This window comes from Stylophora pistillata, chromosome 1 (genome assembly GCF_964205215.1).
Source record: "Stylophora pistillata chromosome 1, jaStyPist1.2, whole genome shotgun sequence".
NCBI lineage: Eukaryota > Metazoa > Cnidaria > Anthozoa > Scleractinia > Pocilloporidae > Stylophora > Stylophora pistillata.
Genome location: NC_142519.1, coordinates 10,561,627 through 10,577,528, shown reverse-complemented (window position 1 = coordinate 10,577,528; position 15,902 = coordinate 10,561,627). Strand labels below are relative to the sequence as shown.

Sequence of the window (15,902 nt, the reverse complement as noted above, 5' to 3'; positions counted from 1 at the left end):
CACGTTGCTCTCGGTCATCTGAAGCAATAGATCAGCTGCAATGGCCGACTCTTTCCAGTAGACGCTATTACCACAAGGCTAAACTCGTTTTTCTCTGTCTCCACTCATTAGTTCCTAGTTACTTTTCATCATATTTTACCAGATTTTCGAATATTCACAATTATTCCACGAGGCAAAGTCTGAGGCTATCCCTACCAAAAGTAAAACAGAATTTTGGGAGAAGGACCTTTCTTTTTACTGGCGCAGAAATTTTTAATAAACTTCCTTTAAACATTGTGAAGAGTGAAAACATTCAAACGTTCTGTCGCCGAGCAAAACATTTCCTTTTACCGTAATTTTGATAATTTTGATATTTTATTTACTATGTTATGTTTTTAATTGTGTTTTAGCTTTGTAGTTTTAGGCTGTTAATGCAGTTGTAAAATCTTAGTCATTATATATACATATATATCTATTCTAGAAATTTGATGTAAATTATTTTCAATACAGGGCCCCTATGGATACCAGCCTTAGAGCTGAATGGGCTACCCTGTGTAAATAAAGTTTGCTTTGCTTTGCTTTGCTTTGCTTTGCTTTATCAATTCAGATACAATGAATATATGATAAAACCAAAATGAGCTTTTGGTATGGTCACGGTTTCTCGGTGTCCAGTCGTTTCGTACCCAAATTCAGTAGAGTCAAGCGAAATAATCAAGTAAGATACAAGCAAAATTCTTTAGTGTATACTTGTGACTTTCCAACCAAAACAACTAAAATTTTGCCTAGCGCACGGTAATTGTGATGTTTTTAACAGAACAGTCTATTGTTATTGCTTGTGACTTGCTATAGTGAAAGTGTGATTTTTTTTCCCCTGGCTATATCATTATAATTAACGGTAATAAATTTCACTTAACATACTTATTCGTATGAATTGGGTACGAAACGACTCAATTGAATGGGTAAGAATCGATCCAGACAAAAAATGAGGGGTTCGAAACGATTGGGTACGAAAAGATCGTGGGTACGAAACGACTAGTAGCCGGTTTCTCAAATGCCAGTAGATGTTAAAGAGTTGCTTCTTATCGACAGGTAGATTATGGTTCGGACCGAATTATTTTTGAAGTAAAAAGTATAAAATAAATACAAAGTGTCTATAGTTAACAGCTCTATCTCCTTTCCCGAGATCATAGTTATCCACACATCGTAATGTTCTTTGGACTTTGATTATCTACTTCATAAATACGAGCTGGAGACACTAATTTTCCAAGGGTCTGACACGCTTTCGTTTGGTTCTGTAATTCAGTGCTGTGCGTTTGTCAGCCGAAGTCAAGTCTGATACCAGAATTGTACATGTCTTGCAGCCAGGGCTGCTACCTGGTAACAGTGCATAACCATTTTTTATCAAAAGTCAAGGGGAAAACAGAGTCGAGCTCTCTCGATTGTCCCCTGTTTAGCTTATCCTTCGATGGTCGTAGCCATTATAATAAGTGCATCGTCCACCATATCAAGTTTTGTCCCGTCAATCTTCTGTTGATTTCTTGCAGAGCACTTGGAAGCCTGGACACAAGTTCTGGTGGCACACTGGTTGTTTTGTCTGACGGCGGCTTAACTGTGCACGAAAATCGTTTGCCTTTTATTCTTCGGTGAAGTGGTCTAGAATAAACTGGGTGGGTCTTTGGCTTGAGGGCTGAAGTAATGGCTAAGGATTCTTCCCGGTTGCCCTACAATAAAAAGATAAAAACTAAACACTTCTGACACATAGTAATTAGTAATTAAAGATGATTTTTGGTTTAAATTTGACCATTTGCAATGAAACTAACGCATCAGCTCTGAGGTGGAGTTCTGTCATTTCGTACCACATTTACTACTGAGTCGTTGATGACTGATCTTAATTTTGTGAATCTCAAGTTCTATGACCCAGGTCGCGATTAGTCATCAAACGCACGTGAGTTCGCTCCAGGTCCGCGCGAAATCTCTGTCTCTACATGTAGTTCGTGCATTGGTACTTCAGAGAGAGATGCCATGACTACTACTTTTAAAGTGACACTTATTTCCAATTCGAGTTCTCCTTTTCGGAAAGATCTCATGTTCCTTGACTTATTAGTTTTCGGACCAACACTCAAGGTCTTAAAACAAGTGAGAAGAATATGCTACCTTTCTATATCAAGAAACGGTTAGATACTCTAGTCTTCTAAGATAGGGACGAATAAATGGAGGTCCCGTCTCCTGCAGGGTTAGGGGAAGGAGACGTTAATTTCCCATACACGAGATTACTGTGTGATGGAAGTCCTCCCCTGGGGTGGTTGCTGGGTGGAAATTGGCCCTGAAAAGCTCCCATGGCCAATTAACACATGTATGTATGTATGTATGTATGTATGTATGTATGTATGTATGTATGTATGTATGTTTGTATGTATGTATGTATGTATGTATGTATGTATGTAGTAAGCTGTTTTAGTATGATCCACGAAAATTACTTTTAAAATTTTAAGCGAGTTTTCGGAAGTAATGGAGACAAACAGTCGGTCTATCTATGATAACTCTATTGGCCAGTCCTTTCAAAACACAGCATTTGGCTTTTCTGTCCTCCCTCGTCCCTCGCTCAAGCTAAGTCTTGGGAAAACAACGAGTTCCAAAGTCTACATAACTGGAAAGGCTCATGTGACGTGTTTATTATTCTGAGCCCGCTGAGAATAATTTTCCATTTTTCTGTCACATATGTACCTCGTGTTCTTTGAGAGGCTGTCGGGTAGTTCCCTTTTCGCTCGCTTTTCTGTTTTGTCGTAACAACCGTTTGATTCTCCTGTTTTCCAGTCGTTTATACAACTCAGCGCGATATTCTGTTAAAAAACAACAACAACAAAGTTTATTGTTTGCCTTCAAGGGTATTTTCAGAGATGATCAAAATTGATAAGCGCAAGCTTACACAGGCCACTTGATAATACTCGGTTGTTTTCCAAACCGTTTAGAGATTTACAGTAAATGTTATTCACCTGCTCATGTTATTCAAATCTAAATCGAAAAGTGATTTTATCTTAGCTGAATTGGAAACTTGCCTGAGAACCTCTTTCCACCAATCTTTTTAACGTCTTTGAACACGTGACCACAAACGCATGATCTGCAAGATTCTGTCATCTACCGGGGGAGGGAAAGGATGGTAATGTTAATATTCGAACAACTGTACCGAGCACAACTTCCGTGTTTCACGCCACACGAAACTTCAACAAAAGTAAAATTTGCTAATTTGCATTTGATTGCGCTTTTCTGAAGAATTCTTGCTACAGGTGAGTTTCAGAGCTGACAATCGGTTCAGTTAGTATTCAATCGCGTAAGTGATCTGAACGGCATATAGGTATGGCCATCTATAGCTATGGGCACATTTTTCTTTGGCTTGGGCGTATTTTAAGGACTATTGTTCGCCGTTTGCCTAATTAAGACTCGTTTCATTCAACGGAAAAGCTGAAAAAGCTGACTTGAAAAATACACGACCATTTGACGCTGAAATACGAAACAAATGAAATCCCTCATTTGTCGTAAATGTACATAGTTTGACATCGACTTCGGAAAATGGAAGACCGTGAAAGTACGCGTGTTGTCTAGCTCGCTGAGACAGGCATCAAAGATAGAGGTCAGGTTGACTGCGATATTTTTGGACGCAGTTGAGTTTTAGGCTTACAAGGAAGGAAACTTGAGGCAAAATTTGTACAGTGTCAATACATCTTACGTTAAGGAAATTCTTTATAAAGCATTTCGCTGGCATGTTCGACAAAACAAACACAGAGAAGGTTCCACCTATGTCCGGGTCGATCATATGCTTGTCTTTGTTACGCCCACCGACTATTTCTTGCAGACAAGTTATATCATGAATTTTTTTATTCGGCGAGCCGAACTTACTTTCATTTATAATAAGTCTAGTATTTAAAAAATGAATTACAAGCGGCCAATATTTATGCAGGAGAGGTTGCCCTGTAAATAGTTTTCTCAGATCAGTACTGGGCTATCTACCTCCGCCGCTTCGCCTGCCCGCCAACACTCGCTAACTGTACGTGCATTTAAGTGCATCATTTGCGATGTTTGAACCTCGAAATCTTTAATTCAAATTCCAGCCAAGTAACAGCCGATTTTCAAACTTCCCTTTGGATAATTCACAGCGATTTCTAACGTCTCGCACGTAATGCGATATAGTTTCACGGACTAAGAGCCGTTGATCATGCGATTATGAAATTAAAATTAAGAAACGACGACAAATTTGAATATCGCCGATCTAAACAACTCCTGTAGAATAATTGACCTTATTTCAAGACAAACTTTGTTTAAATCTTACCACTGTGTTACATGCCAAACATTGCCGGAGAACCATGGTGAATTTGTGGCTTGCTCAGCCTACTCTCATGCAGTACTTGATATGGGAACTGAAGGTTTGTAGTGAAGTAATCGATTTCGAGCTGTTTTCGTCGTGACGTCACACCACCACGCAAACCGGCTTGTGGCTTATTCAGTGTCAAGTTGCGCAAAGAACCACTGTCTCGGCTTTTACAAATCGAAAACTAATGATTATTTCATTTTCAAAGAATCGTTTCATAATTATTTCTTTTTTGAAAAAGAAATCGAAATGCCTGAATTTACGGCAGATCAAAAGGATACGACGACAAAGCTGGAAGGATATTTTTTTTTACGGGCCAATTCACTTATCCCACGTAACGAACGAACTTAGTAAGTAAAACCGGTTTTACTTGCACTGACTTGTTTGACCCTCAATGGATCTTAAGTATCAGAAATTATAAAGGCTGAAGTGGGCGATCGGCCATCTAAAAATTTTTTAGCAAAATACTATAAAGGGAAAATTATTAATGGTCTTTTTGGCAAATTAATTCTTTCATCTGCTCTTTCCTTAAATTTTTAGTAGATTAGGTCGAGTTATTGTCCCGATCTCAGAATCTTGGCGCCCGACCGAAGTGCTATTGTCTGTGCGGACTTGATGTGACCTTACAGTCGCATGACGCATGGTGTCTTTCATATTTTAAAAATAACTTTTGTTTAGTTCAGCAATATCCATTTGCAAGTGTATGCCCTATCTATGTCAAAAGAAAATCCAGTGGCCGAAGACACTGAGCTCATATACAGACCACGATGGGCATCATTCCATTATGAGCAGGAATGCTATGTAATAATCGCTTTTCTATTGCCTGGATTGAAGGGCAGTTTAATGCAAAAAAAAAAAAATCGTTGTTCTTTTTTCACTTCTTATCAGAAAATATGTCAACAAAGTAACTGAGTAAGGATAAGGAGTACCTAATCGCTTGTTCTTTTATTCTTTTCGCCGTCAGGGAACTAGTCGAAGATCATTTCGGTAAAAGAAAACTCTAATGAGCTTGGTAGAAAAACCATTGACAAGCTTCCTGTGTCGGCTTGAGAATGGTCAAATAGGAAATAAGAAATCAGTTGTCACGAGTATAATGGGCTGTGACGTACATAGGCGAAAAATTGTACAATCGTGAATTTTTTCTGATATAGCTTATCAAATATTTAAAATCTAAAACGCCTGCATTTGTTTGGAGTTGCCACTCATAACTATTAATTAGATATAAACTGTTTCTTACGTGCGTTCGCTAAAATTTCGAATAATTGAGAACCCGTTTCATAATTTCCTTTAAAGAACAAGGGTTACTTACAACATTTCTTTCATTTCAAACTGTTGAGGCACGGCCGGCAACTAAACGTTGTGATAAGGAACTGAAGTGGAATGGGCAAAGATTACATCACTTGAAAACCATTTTAATATGATTTTCTTGGTCCCACATGATTTCGTGTAGCAGTTATTGCCGTAATGAAGTGTGATGTAATAAAAAAAATCATTGTTTGAACTCAAGACAAAACGAGAAAAGGTATAATTAACGTAGAAATGCCTAAAAGAGTCACAATTTCTGGATGATGAATAGTGACTCCGGATCCGGAAGACATTTTTGCATTTACTCCAATATTTCTCACTTTGAAACTATTTTTCTTCTAGGGTCAGCGCATCTACGATAAGAATTATCATAGTTTTTTCATTGTTTTCATTTGATACATTTACATGTTATTGTCATGACAAAACCGCCACAACATATGGAATCGAGCCATAATTCAGTATTCCGCAATATGACTGACTTGCCAGAGTTTAAATCCTTCCCCCTGGCTTTTCACTTTCAAACAGTTTCAAAATTTTAATTGCTATAAAATTACGCTACATTTATAGCTATCTACCTTGGCTTCAGCTGTCTTCTTATGGTTAAAATGATTAAGAATTTTTCACTGTGCTTTATACAAACTAGCTTGTACACGTGAAGTCACCATCGCCTGTCCTGTAAGAGTGTTGTATTGCTCGCAATTGAATACCGTAAGTAACACTAGCTACACCATTGTTTTTGGTGTTAATATTTTAATTTTTACTGGTTTTATCATTTATGTCGCAAGTAGTGAAAGATAATCGGTATTGCGAAAATAAAAATAGTGCAAAAATTGCATCGAAAGTAGCGTAGGTGCTGTTATGTTAAATGTTATTACATTTCGTTTGTTGTGTTTCTTTGTGTTATAAAAAAACTACCATATTTAATATTTTTTGTGCAAAAAGAGAAAGTAACTGAAATATCGTATGCTACCCTATAGCAGTATCGTAATGTATACGATGGTAGTCTCGTTAACAGCATGTAGAATATGAATAAGAAAAAAGTAATCGTCGTCACTATCAAATTAGTGTTTTTTTTTTTTTTGAAATGGTGTGTGATTCTCTCACAGCTTTATGCAATAACTTCTTTACATAGTCCCTAAAATCACCAATTCTCCAAGTGCACTCTAATCTTGGCTTTGTTTATTTACAGATAACAGACGTACTAAAATGAAAAAGAATGCCTGGCATCTTACAAGTACAAAAGGACAGTATCTTTAGGCGGGTCACCTTTGCTTGGATGAACTCCCAACCAACGACTACAATCATTTGGAATGCTTTGCATTCGTGCGGAAAGACACACGAACTTGTTAATCAGTTCAAATAAAATACCCCGCCTTTTTGACGCCCATCTAAAGACGGAAATATCAGTACAGTCTTGAATAGTTTCAGAATTGATATCGTGACTCAGTTGACTGTAATCCACTCTGAGGCTCATAGGGAATGTGAAATATTTCAAGTTTTGAAAGTCGTTTTTCAGTAACTTGAAATGTTTGAATGGTTATTGCAGCCAGCGAACTGTCCACCATATCAGATTCTGTCCTGTCAATCTTCTGTTGATTTCCTGAAGGGCATTAGGAAGCCTGGACACTAATTCTGGGGGAAGGGACGTTTTGCTTGCTGTAGAGCCAGTTGTGCGTGGAAATGGTTTGGTTTTCATCCGTCGGTTAACAGATTGGCTGGGTGTCTTTGTTCTTTGTTTAAGGGATAAATGCATGGCTGCTGATGTCTGATCTGTCGCTTCCCTGGTCTAGGAATAAGACAAGTGCTTGATCAGTATTCATACATAATAGAAAAAGATGTTATGACATTTTGGTAATTTTTACTCATTTTTTTTTTTTGTTTTTTTTTTTTTTTGCGTCTTACAAAACTATCGTCATATCGGAAAAACTGTCGAATAAAGTCAATAGACGATGATTAAGAAAACAGAATACAAGGGGAGTAAGTAGATAAGTTTGCAAGTAATCAAAATCCTTTATTCAAACGTAATGGGAATTAAAAGCTTAACATGCTTGAAGGATCGTCAAGGAGGGAGGGATTCAAAACCCTTAATCAACCCACATAGCAAATAACGGAGCTTAAAACGTTAAGGAGAAAAATAGCTGCACAGCTTTCGTTTGCAAGGAAGCATAGCAACATCGATCGATTTCTACCCGCGGACGTCTCCAATAAGGACCGAAATTAATCTTTCCTTTGAAGAAATGTGAAGGTGGAAATTTTGTAGGATTACTAACACTTCGATACGACTTGAAAGCGCGTGGTTTCTATGAAACGGAGATATAAGCTTGATGAGTAATACTAATTTATCTCCTCAGTTGTTTTCCCTTAGTGTCAAGTAAACCAATGAAAGCGGGAACCTTTAGCTTTCCCGGTGCTAGACTACTTCCCTGACCTTGTGTCGTGTCTGTTTAGTATTCTCTGTTTCTTTGCTTTTTTCCCGAGTGAGTCTTTTCACTCTTCTGTTTTCCAAACGAGAATATAGCTCCATTCGATATTCTGAAAAAAAGAAAAGAGGGATAGTGACGTCATAGTTCAATTGGTAGATTGTTTTAAAACTGGCATATGGAGAGATTTATACTCTTCCTTCGGGATTTTTCCAACATGGGAATTCATTTGAATGAGCACTTAATGACTGATCTTTAAGGGAACTTGTTTGTTTTGTTTTCCCCAAGCCCCCAATATTCCCTTAAGCGACGCTGAGGAGAACATTGAGGGCTCGGAGAACTGAACAAAACTCACTGTTTCCCATGGAAACAGGCAGTCATTAAGAATTTACCCCCAACTCAAAAATAGGGCAAATTGTTACCTTACTACTTAATTGCAAAATGTTTCAGATTTCGATTGATTGTTATAAATTTAAGCTACTGTTTTCCTGATGAGTTAGTTTGACCCGTAGCACATGACACGCTCTCCTTCAATCCCAAAACGCATTTGAGTTAGGAATTATAACAACAAAAATAAGAGACTTTTAACGTCATTTTAAGCATCGGAAAAGAATAAATGATACTTGGAAGCGAGTAAGCTACCGGAGGATATATCAAATAGTCATCGTATGGAAGCGACTGGGTAGTGAAAATGAGTCTGAGTTCTCGATAGCTTTAGTTATTGATTATGAGAGTTGTATACATCGCCGGACTTGTAACTACAAGACGCGAATTATATTCACAAAAATAATAAAAATAAAATGCAGAATAATGAGAAAACTTCCCCGCTTTGAGGGCTATCTACTATATAATGGTTAGGGCTTACCGGAAAATCTCTTTCCACCAATCAGCTTACAGTGCTCAAACACGTGGCCGCATGCACATGAAGTGCACGAGTCTGTCTTCTGAGTGAGATAAGAGAACGAGAAAATTAAAGTCGTTACCACTTGGGCGTTTTTTTGATTAGCACTGAGATCCAATTCTCCACTTATGTTTGCGCCCACATCAATAGAAATGGTGCGGAGCATGCAAGCAGTTTAAAAATAAAAATAACCTTTTTAGTCCTACTTCAGTGCAGTCAATTCTTTTCAGGGATAAGCTTGCTGGATTCATTCCGCCTTTTAAGCTGAGATGCTAAGTCATGTGAGCAGCATATTAAACTCTAGGTCGAACAGGCTCGCAATGGTTTAGTCTGTTTTTTTTTTTTTTGTTTTTTTTTTTCCTGATTTTTGCTTTCCGGTTGTTCAGAATCATAGTTGTTACGATATTTACTTCAACTTTAAGTCTATTTTGAAAATAAGAGCTTTACCAAAGGCATTGTGGTAAAGCATTTCCACGCGTGTTTATCATTCAGCTCTAGAAAGGGAGGAGCATCTAGATCTTTCTCAAATGTGAACTTCGCGAAGATCGACTCATGAAAAATCGACTAATGAACTCGGAAAATATCAATAGCAAACTTAATTTGGGAAAAATACAAGGCAAGACGATTTTACAAAATCTTAGCCGAGTTTTGGTACGATGAGAAAGAGAAGAAAGGAAGACAAATTACAAATTTGCAGACGACGGCAAATTTGAATATTCAAACCACAGCCAAGACAAGCAGCTGCGAAGAGCGGATTCATCCAAAATAGTGTCTCAAAAGTCTGGAGTTTTGTAATCTTACCACTGAGTTACAGGCCAAACACTGTTGAAGGACCATTTTGTCATAGCAAAGATCGCAGAATCTGTAGTTGATTATGTCTGGGTTTCTGCGCGTTAGGACTCACTCACTTTCACAAACATATGAGCTATGATAATAAGCCACACGCCAGTCTGCCTCGGTACCGAGTGACGTCACGTGGCCAAATTTTAATTGATTGTAAACAAGGCAGGTGTAAAGGTGCAAGAAATGGGCTGCTTTTGCTGGGACACAAGATGACTTAAAAAAATAGTTCTATCAAAAAAGAAAAATATCCAGCTAGTTTTCTCCCGACTGTATAACAAAGCCGAAAGGGCTGTGTTTCCAATGAAGAATAGCAAAGTTGACCATCGATGTACACCACACAATCACATAATAACCCATTTCCGAATTACCCTTGGCCTCGTTTTCAAAACGAGTCCTGGTGCTTTGAAAATGAGGCCGAGGGTAATTCGGAAATGGGCTATTTTAGTATTAACTTTCTGTTACGAAACTATGCATTTATTCAGACCATTTTTATAGTATACGGTCTCCTTTGACGCAGAACTTCTATTCTCACTGTATTAATTTAAATATTGACTTCCTTATTTTAATGATTGGTATGTAATGCATCCTTATTTCCTTATTTTAATGATCGGTATGTAATGCATGCTTTACTCTGAAAAAAAAAAAAAAAAAAACGAAATTAAAAAAACCAAACCGTGGATGCGTGGAAGAAGTAGCATCAATGTTGTTGACTTTCTCTTACTACAAAATGAAAAATAAAAGGTTGAAGTAAATCAGCATTCACTTGTTAGAAAGTCGAAGAAACGCTATCGCATGAGAACCCATTCTGGTAGGATTGTACTGGCTTGTCACTAAGCAATTATATACTGCATAGGGTATTAACTTTATCTGATTCCTAGTGTATTGTTAAACTCTGCGGAACATCATGAAAAAATTAAAGGAAAAACCTTCCAAACTCGGCCCCAATAACTTCATGACCGTGAATTAACAATTTCTCCAGAGAATTTAACGTAACAAACGGTTTGTGGTAATTTGCGCACCTTGAAAAATTTATTCTTCATTCTAAGTCAATCATCATCCGCGTTCGTTTCTGAGTCGTTCTTTCCGTTTGGGTGTTAGGTGTTTTGAAAAGCTAATATTTCATAGTTTTTTATACACGAAACAATTGACTTAAAATGTTGTAGCGATGTTGAATTACATTTAAATGGTTTGATTTATGCAAAGGTAATTCTGTCAAGAACTTTGAATGGCCGGAAAGAAATTGGGGTTGAGTAGCAACCTCTATTTTAATTTGGTATTCCTTGTTCCTCAGGGCTGGGTTGTTCGAAAGGGGTTGAAGCTAATCTGGGATTTAGAGTTAACCTTGGCTTTAATTTCTAATGCAGAAGAGCGCGTATAAGAGCTAAGGCTTTGTTGGTTCTACTCTCAATATGACTCGAAACTAAAGGGAAAAATTACAAAACGAAATCTCTTTGCAGAGCTATAAAACTAGATTAAAAATTTACACTAACCCCGGGTTAGGTTAATAGTGTTTTGAACAACTCGGCCCTGTTTTTTTGCATTGATTTGTGGTATTCGATCTTGCTTTAGGGTCAACTAAACCACAAAAGTAGCTTTTTCGCATATTTCGAATGGAATCTAAACTTGCATCGCGTTATCAGAGAGAAGAAGTCGTGACCACGAAATCGTGTCACGCGAGTTCTTCCCAGGTGTGACGATAAACGAGTAGTGTTTGACGGAAACTTGCGAATATCATAAAAACGTTTACGAATAAAACAAAAAGGACAGCATTTACACATGGCATGATTTTAAGCAGTTATTTTAAGAAAAAGTCTTGTCCAGAGCTTAAAGAGTAACTTTGATTTTCAAATTTTCCGTAGGATATAGCAGAGGTCTATTTCGCATAAATGGTGCACTATGAATGAATCAATTTCCGGTTAGTTAGACACGTTTTAGTGAACCATCATTACCTTCAAAAGTCAGGCTTGTTTACCTGTGCTCGATTTGTTACTGTATTAAAGATAAAACTGTCCAAATTGGCAAAAAATCCGTCCGGAACTTACGCTTTTCAGATGTCGTTTGAAATTAATCTGGCACTCGGAATTGACATAGCTAGTTAAAATTCACTCATATAACAACTTACCAACTTATTACACGCAATACAGTGATCAAAAGCCATCGGTAAACTCACTGACACACACAAGGCCAACGAGGCGACTGAGTTGGGGTTATAAAAATAAGGTATTTCCTGCTGACAAGGCAATATCACTAAGCTGACAAAGCACTGAATCATACAGCTTTATCAGATTTAAAGGAGTAAGATCACATGATTATGACGTAGCAGGCGAAGCGGGACAACTGATGTCATGTCCACTTTCATCTAATCGGGAGGAAAGCGGGATCTTGGATCCAGGATATCCGTAGGTGATAGAGAACTAAATGTTGTAAGGAACAGATATTTAGTCGACTGTTTCTGGTGTACAATATCAGTATGCAACGTCAATAAACTATGCCCCCTAGTTTTTACTTCTTCAATCAGATGAGTAAGAGTTTCATCTAAATTAAAGTCAGTTTTCACTTGGAAGGTCGAAGTCTTTTCTCTCGTTTGAATGTTCAACATTTCTAATTCGCTTCGCAGTATACTGTCTGGAACTGAAATTATCTAAAAATTAATTGATGTTTGAAAACGCGAGGTGTGACTCAGTATACCTAGTATAATTACAACACCACTCTTTCACGGATACAGTCGGTCAGTTGCTACATACAGAGAAAAAAACAATTTACATACTCGTCCGATAAAGCTGATTGGATCGATTGTAATTTTATAGGTACTCAATAGCAACTTTGGACAAATCATTTAAGTTTAATGAATTCTTACTCCACTCTTTGCATACTATCTCACTGGCACACTAAAGACGTTTTGTCACACTTTTTATTTTGACTCGCATAAGTTTCATTTTCGAGACATTTCTGATGTAACTTTTTTTGGGGGGAAACAAATATTTGTCAACATGATCAAACAGGAGTCTTATGACACCTTTTTTGGCTTTGCTCAAAATATCAACTACTTCCTTGTTATCTATGGGATGGAACAGCTTTTACGCTTGACAACTTCCTTCCTTGCTTGAAAGTGTGGTCTTTCCGGCAAATCATCCATCAGCTTTAAAGCCTATTGATAAATCCTCTGCATTTTATCAAATCCGTTGTCTCCTCACTTAGACAAAATCTACCCATATCAAGGTTTGCATTAATATTTTTCGACTTTTCTTTTCAGTCAAAGCACCCAAGAAGTCTGTCAGGCTGGGATGTAGTTTTTTTCTCAGTTTCATTATTTAACCTTAGGCTTTCTTTGCTTTCCTCTCACGAAAGCCGGTTAACACTTTGTTTTTTAAATTTTGTTCTCAAACCAGCCTTGGACCGAGAAATCGGTCAATCAGAGTTATTGCTATTTGGTTTATGCTGCACCATTAGATAATATCCAAAAGCGACACTTTATTCACATCGTGGGTTCCAGTTCTCCTATTGATGTCCTCCTTGGTTCTTTCACCGCTGGTTGTAGCTTTTATGATAACTGCATTGTCCACCATATCCAATTCTGTCCTGTCAATCTTCTGTTAATTTCTCGCAGAGCATTCGGAAGCCTGGACACTAATTCGGGTGGCACAGCAGTTGTTTCGCTGGAAGGCGTGTTGACAGGGCGCGAAAGACGTTTACCTTTTATTCTTCGGTGAAATGTTTGAGAACCAAGTGGACAGGTCTTGGCTTTAAGTACTGCCGTAGCAGCTAAGGATTCTTTTGGGTTGCTCTAGTGTAAAATATAAAACGAAAGTTATCAGTGAAAAGTAGTACATGGTTATTTCCCTAAAGAGAAGTCCACGTTTAAAGTGTGACAGTTATATTAATTCTTTACTTAAGTCGATAAGAGGGAGAAAAAAATTTGAATTACTTTATGGGTTTTTTTCGGAGAGTTCATTTCTCTTTGTCCTAATCATACCTTGCGTTCTTTCAGAGGCTGTCGGTCAGTTTCCTTTCCGCTGGCTTTTTTGTTTCTTCTTACCAACTGTTTTATTCTCCTATTTTCTAGGCGTGAATATAACTCAATGCGGTATTCTGTGGGAAAAACAACAGCAAAGTTCACCGACTACTTTTTCATCGTTATTTAAGCCGGCAATACACCACACTTGCTCTCGGTTTACCGGCGTAATGTTGGGAGTACACGAGAAGTTCATACAGTTCAATTTTCTTTGGGTTTACTGGTGCTTTAAGCGATAAGTGTTTGACCATTCAGGTTGTTCGTAGTATCTCAGTAATTTTCTCAACAGAAATAGATCAAAAATAGTACTTATTACGGCTGTACGGCTCTTTTTCATCATTACAATTTGAAAATGAATAGCTGCAGACGCGCACTTTTTAACCGTTTCAGAAAAAAAAAAAAAAAAACATGAAATACTATCCGTCTGCTGATTTTTTTTTTTAGCTAAAATTTTAAAATAAACCAATTTGACAAGCAGGCGTGACCTATAAACTTGCCTGAGAACCTTTTCCCCGCGATTGCTTTGACGTCTTCGAGTACGTGACCACATGCGCATGACCGGCAAGATTCAGTTATCTACAGGAGGGTGGCAAAAATGTCGACAGTGTTAATATTTATAGAACTTGTTACAACTTCCGTGTTCAAAAAATGCGGCATTTCAACACAACACTAGAAATTGTACGAAAGTAAAAGTTCACTCATTTGCATTTTTTTAGGATTCGTCTTGAGAACGCCTTGTTATCGGAAATTTCAAAAGAACTTCGAGTTAATCAGCTTCAGAGAGGATAGATTAAACTCGAGGTTTTAACCTGTATGGCAAAGAAATATGGCCATGCATCTTAAGGAAGATTTACTCTTGCCTTGTATAGGCGACGATGGTGTCAGATGTTTGTTGAAAACAACCCGTTACGGCCAATGGACCAGGCTGTTTGAAAATTGGTCGGGTGAATAGCGACTGAAAAGGAAACGTTTAACTTATTGGGAATTCAGTGACAACGAAAAGGAAAATTGTTTCCACACGTGCATGCTTTCAAAATCGGTTTTGATCAAAGATGTCTGGCTCGCTGGGAAAGGCGTAAGGGAATAGGGGTCAAGGCGATTCCGATATTTTAAGTCACTGCAATTGAATTCACAGCCAGTTCACACAGATAGCCGAGAAGCCGAAATTGTAGAGTGACAGTCCACTGTGGCGGAACTTAAATCATTGCGAAACATTTTTTTTCCACAGAACAGCGAAAGGGCTTCTCAGTAGAGTTTGGTTTCGATGTCTTTATTGTTACGCCCTCAGCAAGTTTGAACCTATCAAAAGAAGATGCTGTTTATATACATTGTAATCATTGGTTGCAAGCAAACGAACCCTGGCTCACTGTAAAAGACAAACCAGAGTATTTGAAGAAAGATAAATTACAAGCTTTATCTGGAGTCGGAGAGAGCGTTGTAGACAGTTCCCTATTATAAGTCAGTAAGGACCGGCGGTCATCGTGTCGCCCGCTCGACGAAGTTTGCAAACGCGCATAAAATGTCGATATTTCTTGCCATTTTTCATCTCGAAACGCTAGATTTAAGCCACTGTTTATCAGCAGATTTCCTATTTTCATTTTTGGTAATTCATGGGAAGGTTTTTAGAACGTTTTAAGCAGAATTAGTGTGTTACACGTTATTGTAGCGAACTAAGACCGTCAAGATTATGAAAATTAACGGCCGACAACAAATTTGAATATCTGCGAGCCAAACCATGAACTCTGGAGGACCAATTGTCTTAATTTCAAAGCTTAATCCAACCTATCTCGTCTAAATCTTACCACTGCGTTGCACGCCAAACACTGCTGAAGAACCATGTTGAATTCGTGGCTAACTCCTGTGTAGCACTGGATAGCTGTATATGGGAACTGACGGTTTTATAATGAAGTGATCTTTGCGCAACTTGACATAATAAGCCACAAGCTGGTTGCGTTGGTGGTGTGACGTCACGATCAAAACAGTTCAAGCCACTGTCTTGGTGTTACATAACGAAAATCCCCGATTGTTTCGTTTTCAGAGAATTATAGTTATAAAGAATTATTCGCTGAGAAAGAAATC

The 15,902-nt window shown here is 37.9% G+C and overlaps 3 protein-coding genes and 1 long non-coding RNA gene across 6 annotated transcripts; 1 reads left to right on the top strand and 3 right to left on the bottom strand.

The window, feature by feature from the left end:
- Positions 1-1,073: 1,073 nt before the first annotated feature.
- Positions 1,074-4,609, bottom strand: LOC111322070 (uncharacterized). The gene is made up of 4 exons (XM_022925108.2): positions 4,304-4,609; positions 3,036-3,114; positions 2,704-2,819; positions 1,074-1,700 (listed from the first exon to the last, which is right to left on the bottom strand). Exons 1-4 carry the CDS (start codon positions 4,337-4,339, stop codon positions 1,458-1,460), a joined length of 474 nt encoding a protein of 157 aa, XP_022780843.1. The 5' UTR covers positions 4,340-4,609; the 3' UTR covers positions 1,074-1,457.
- Positions 4,610-5,997: 1,388 nt separating this feature from the next.
- On the top strand, positions 5,998-8,067 carry LOC148741183 (uncharacterized). The gene is made up of 2 exons (XR_015992475.1): positions 5,998-6,355; positions 6,837-8,067. It is a non-coding gene; the product is annotated as an uncharacterized LOC148741183 (long non-coding RNA).
- LOC111322071 (uncharacterized) lies at positions 6,805-12,090 on the bottom strand. Of its 3 annotated transcripts, none has more exons than XM_022925109.2 (4): positions 11,934-12,090; positions 8,933-9,011; positions 8,076-8,179; positions 6,805-7,433 (listed from the first exon to the last, which is right to left on the bottom strand). In XM_022925109.2, exons 1-4 carry the CDS (start codon positions 12,081-12,083, stop codon positions 7,185-7,187), a joined length of 582 nt encoding a protein of 193 aa, XP_022780844.2. In that variant the 5' UTR covers positions 12,084-12,090; the 3' UTR covers positions 6,805-7,184. The 3 variants fall into 3 exon arrangements, with proteins under 3 accessions (XP_022780844.2, XP_088592146.1, XP_022780845.1); XM_088736020.1 differs by having other exon boundaries at positions 8,933-9,008; positions 11,934-12,068; XM_022925110.2 differs by lacking the exon at positions 11,934-12,090 and adding an exon at positions 9,770-10,152.
- Positions 12,091-12,700: 610 nt separating this feature from the next.
- LOC111322007 (uncharacterized) lies at positions 12,701-15,781 on the bottom strand. Its single transcript, XM_022925037.2, has 4 exons — positions 15,626-15,781; positions 14,321-14,399; positions 13,785-13,900; positions 12,701-13,595 (listed from the first exon to the last, which is right to left on the bottom strand). The coding sequence occupies exons 1-4, from the start codon at positions 15,659-15,661 to the stop codon at positions 13,353-13,355; spliced, it is 474 nt and encodes a 157-aa protein (XP_022780772.1). The 5' UTR covers positions 15,662-15,781; the 3' UTR covers positions 12,701-13,352.
- Between the last annotated feature and the right edge of the window lie 121 nt (positions 15,782-15,902).

Excerpts from the sequence above, each read along its gene's own strand:
- LOC111322070 (XM_022925108.2), bottom strand. The coding sequence starts at position 4,339 with ATGGTTCTCCGGCAATGTTTGGCATGTAACACAGTG. Across the intron at positions 3,115-4,303 it reads GTTTGGCATGTAACACAGTG|ATGACAGAATCTTGCAGATC; the intron begins GTAAGATTTAAA and ends CTCCCCCGGTAG. Across the intron at positions 2,820-3,035 it reads TGGTGGAAAGAGGTTCTCAG|AATATCGCGCTGAGTTGTAT; the intron begins GCAAGTTTCCAA and ends GTTTTTTAACAG.
- LOC111322071 (XM_022925109.2), bottom strand. The coding sequence starts at position 12,083 with ATGATTCAGTGCTTTGTCAGCTTAGTGATATTGCCTTGTCAGCAGGAA. Across the intron at positions 8,180-8,932 it reads TGGTGGAAAGAGATTTTCCG|AATATCGAATGGAGCTATAT; the intron begins GTAAGCCCTAAC and ends TCTTTTTTTCAG. Across the intron at positions 7,434-8,075 it reads CTAAACAGACACGACACAAG|ACCAGGGAAGCGACAGATCA; the intron begins GTCAGGGAAGTA and ends TCTTATTCCTAG.
- LOC111322007 (XM_022925037.2), bottom strand. The coding sequence starts at position 15,661 with ATGGTTCTTCAGCAGTGTTTGGCGTGCAACGCAGTG. Across the intron at positions 14,400-15,625 it reads GTTTGGCGTGCAACGCAGTG|ATAACTGAATCTTGCCGGTC; the intron begins GTAAGATTTAGA and ends ACCCTCCTGTAG. Across the intron at positions 13,901-14,320 it reads CGCGGGGAAAAGGTTCTCAG|AATACCGCATTGAGTTATAT; the intron begins GCAAGTTTATAG and ends TTTTTCCCACAG.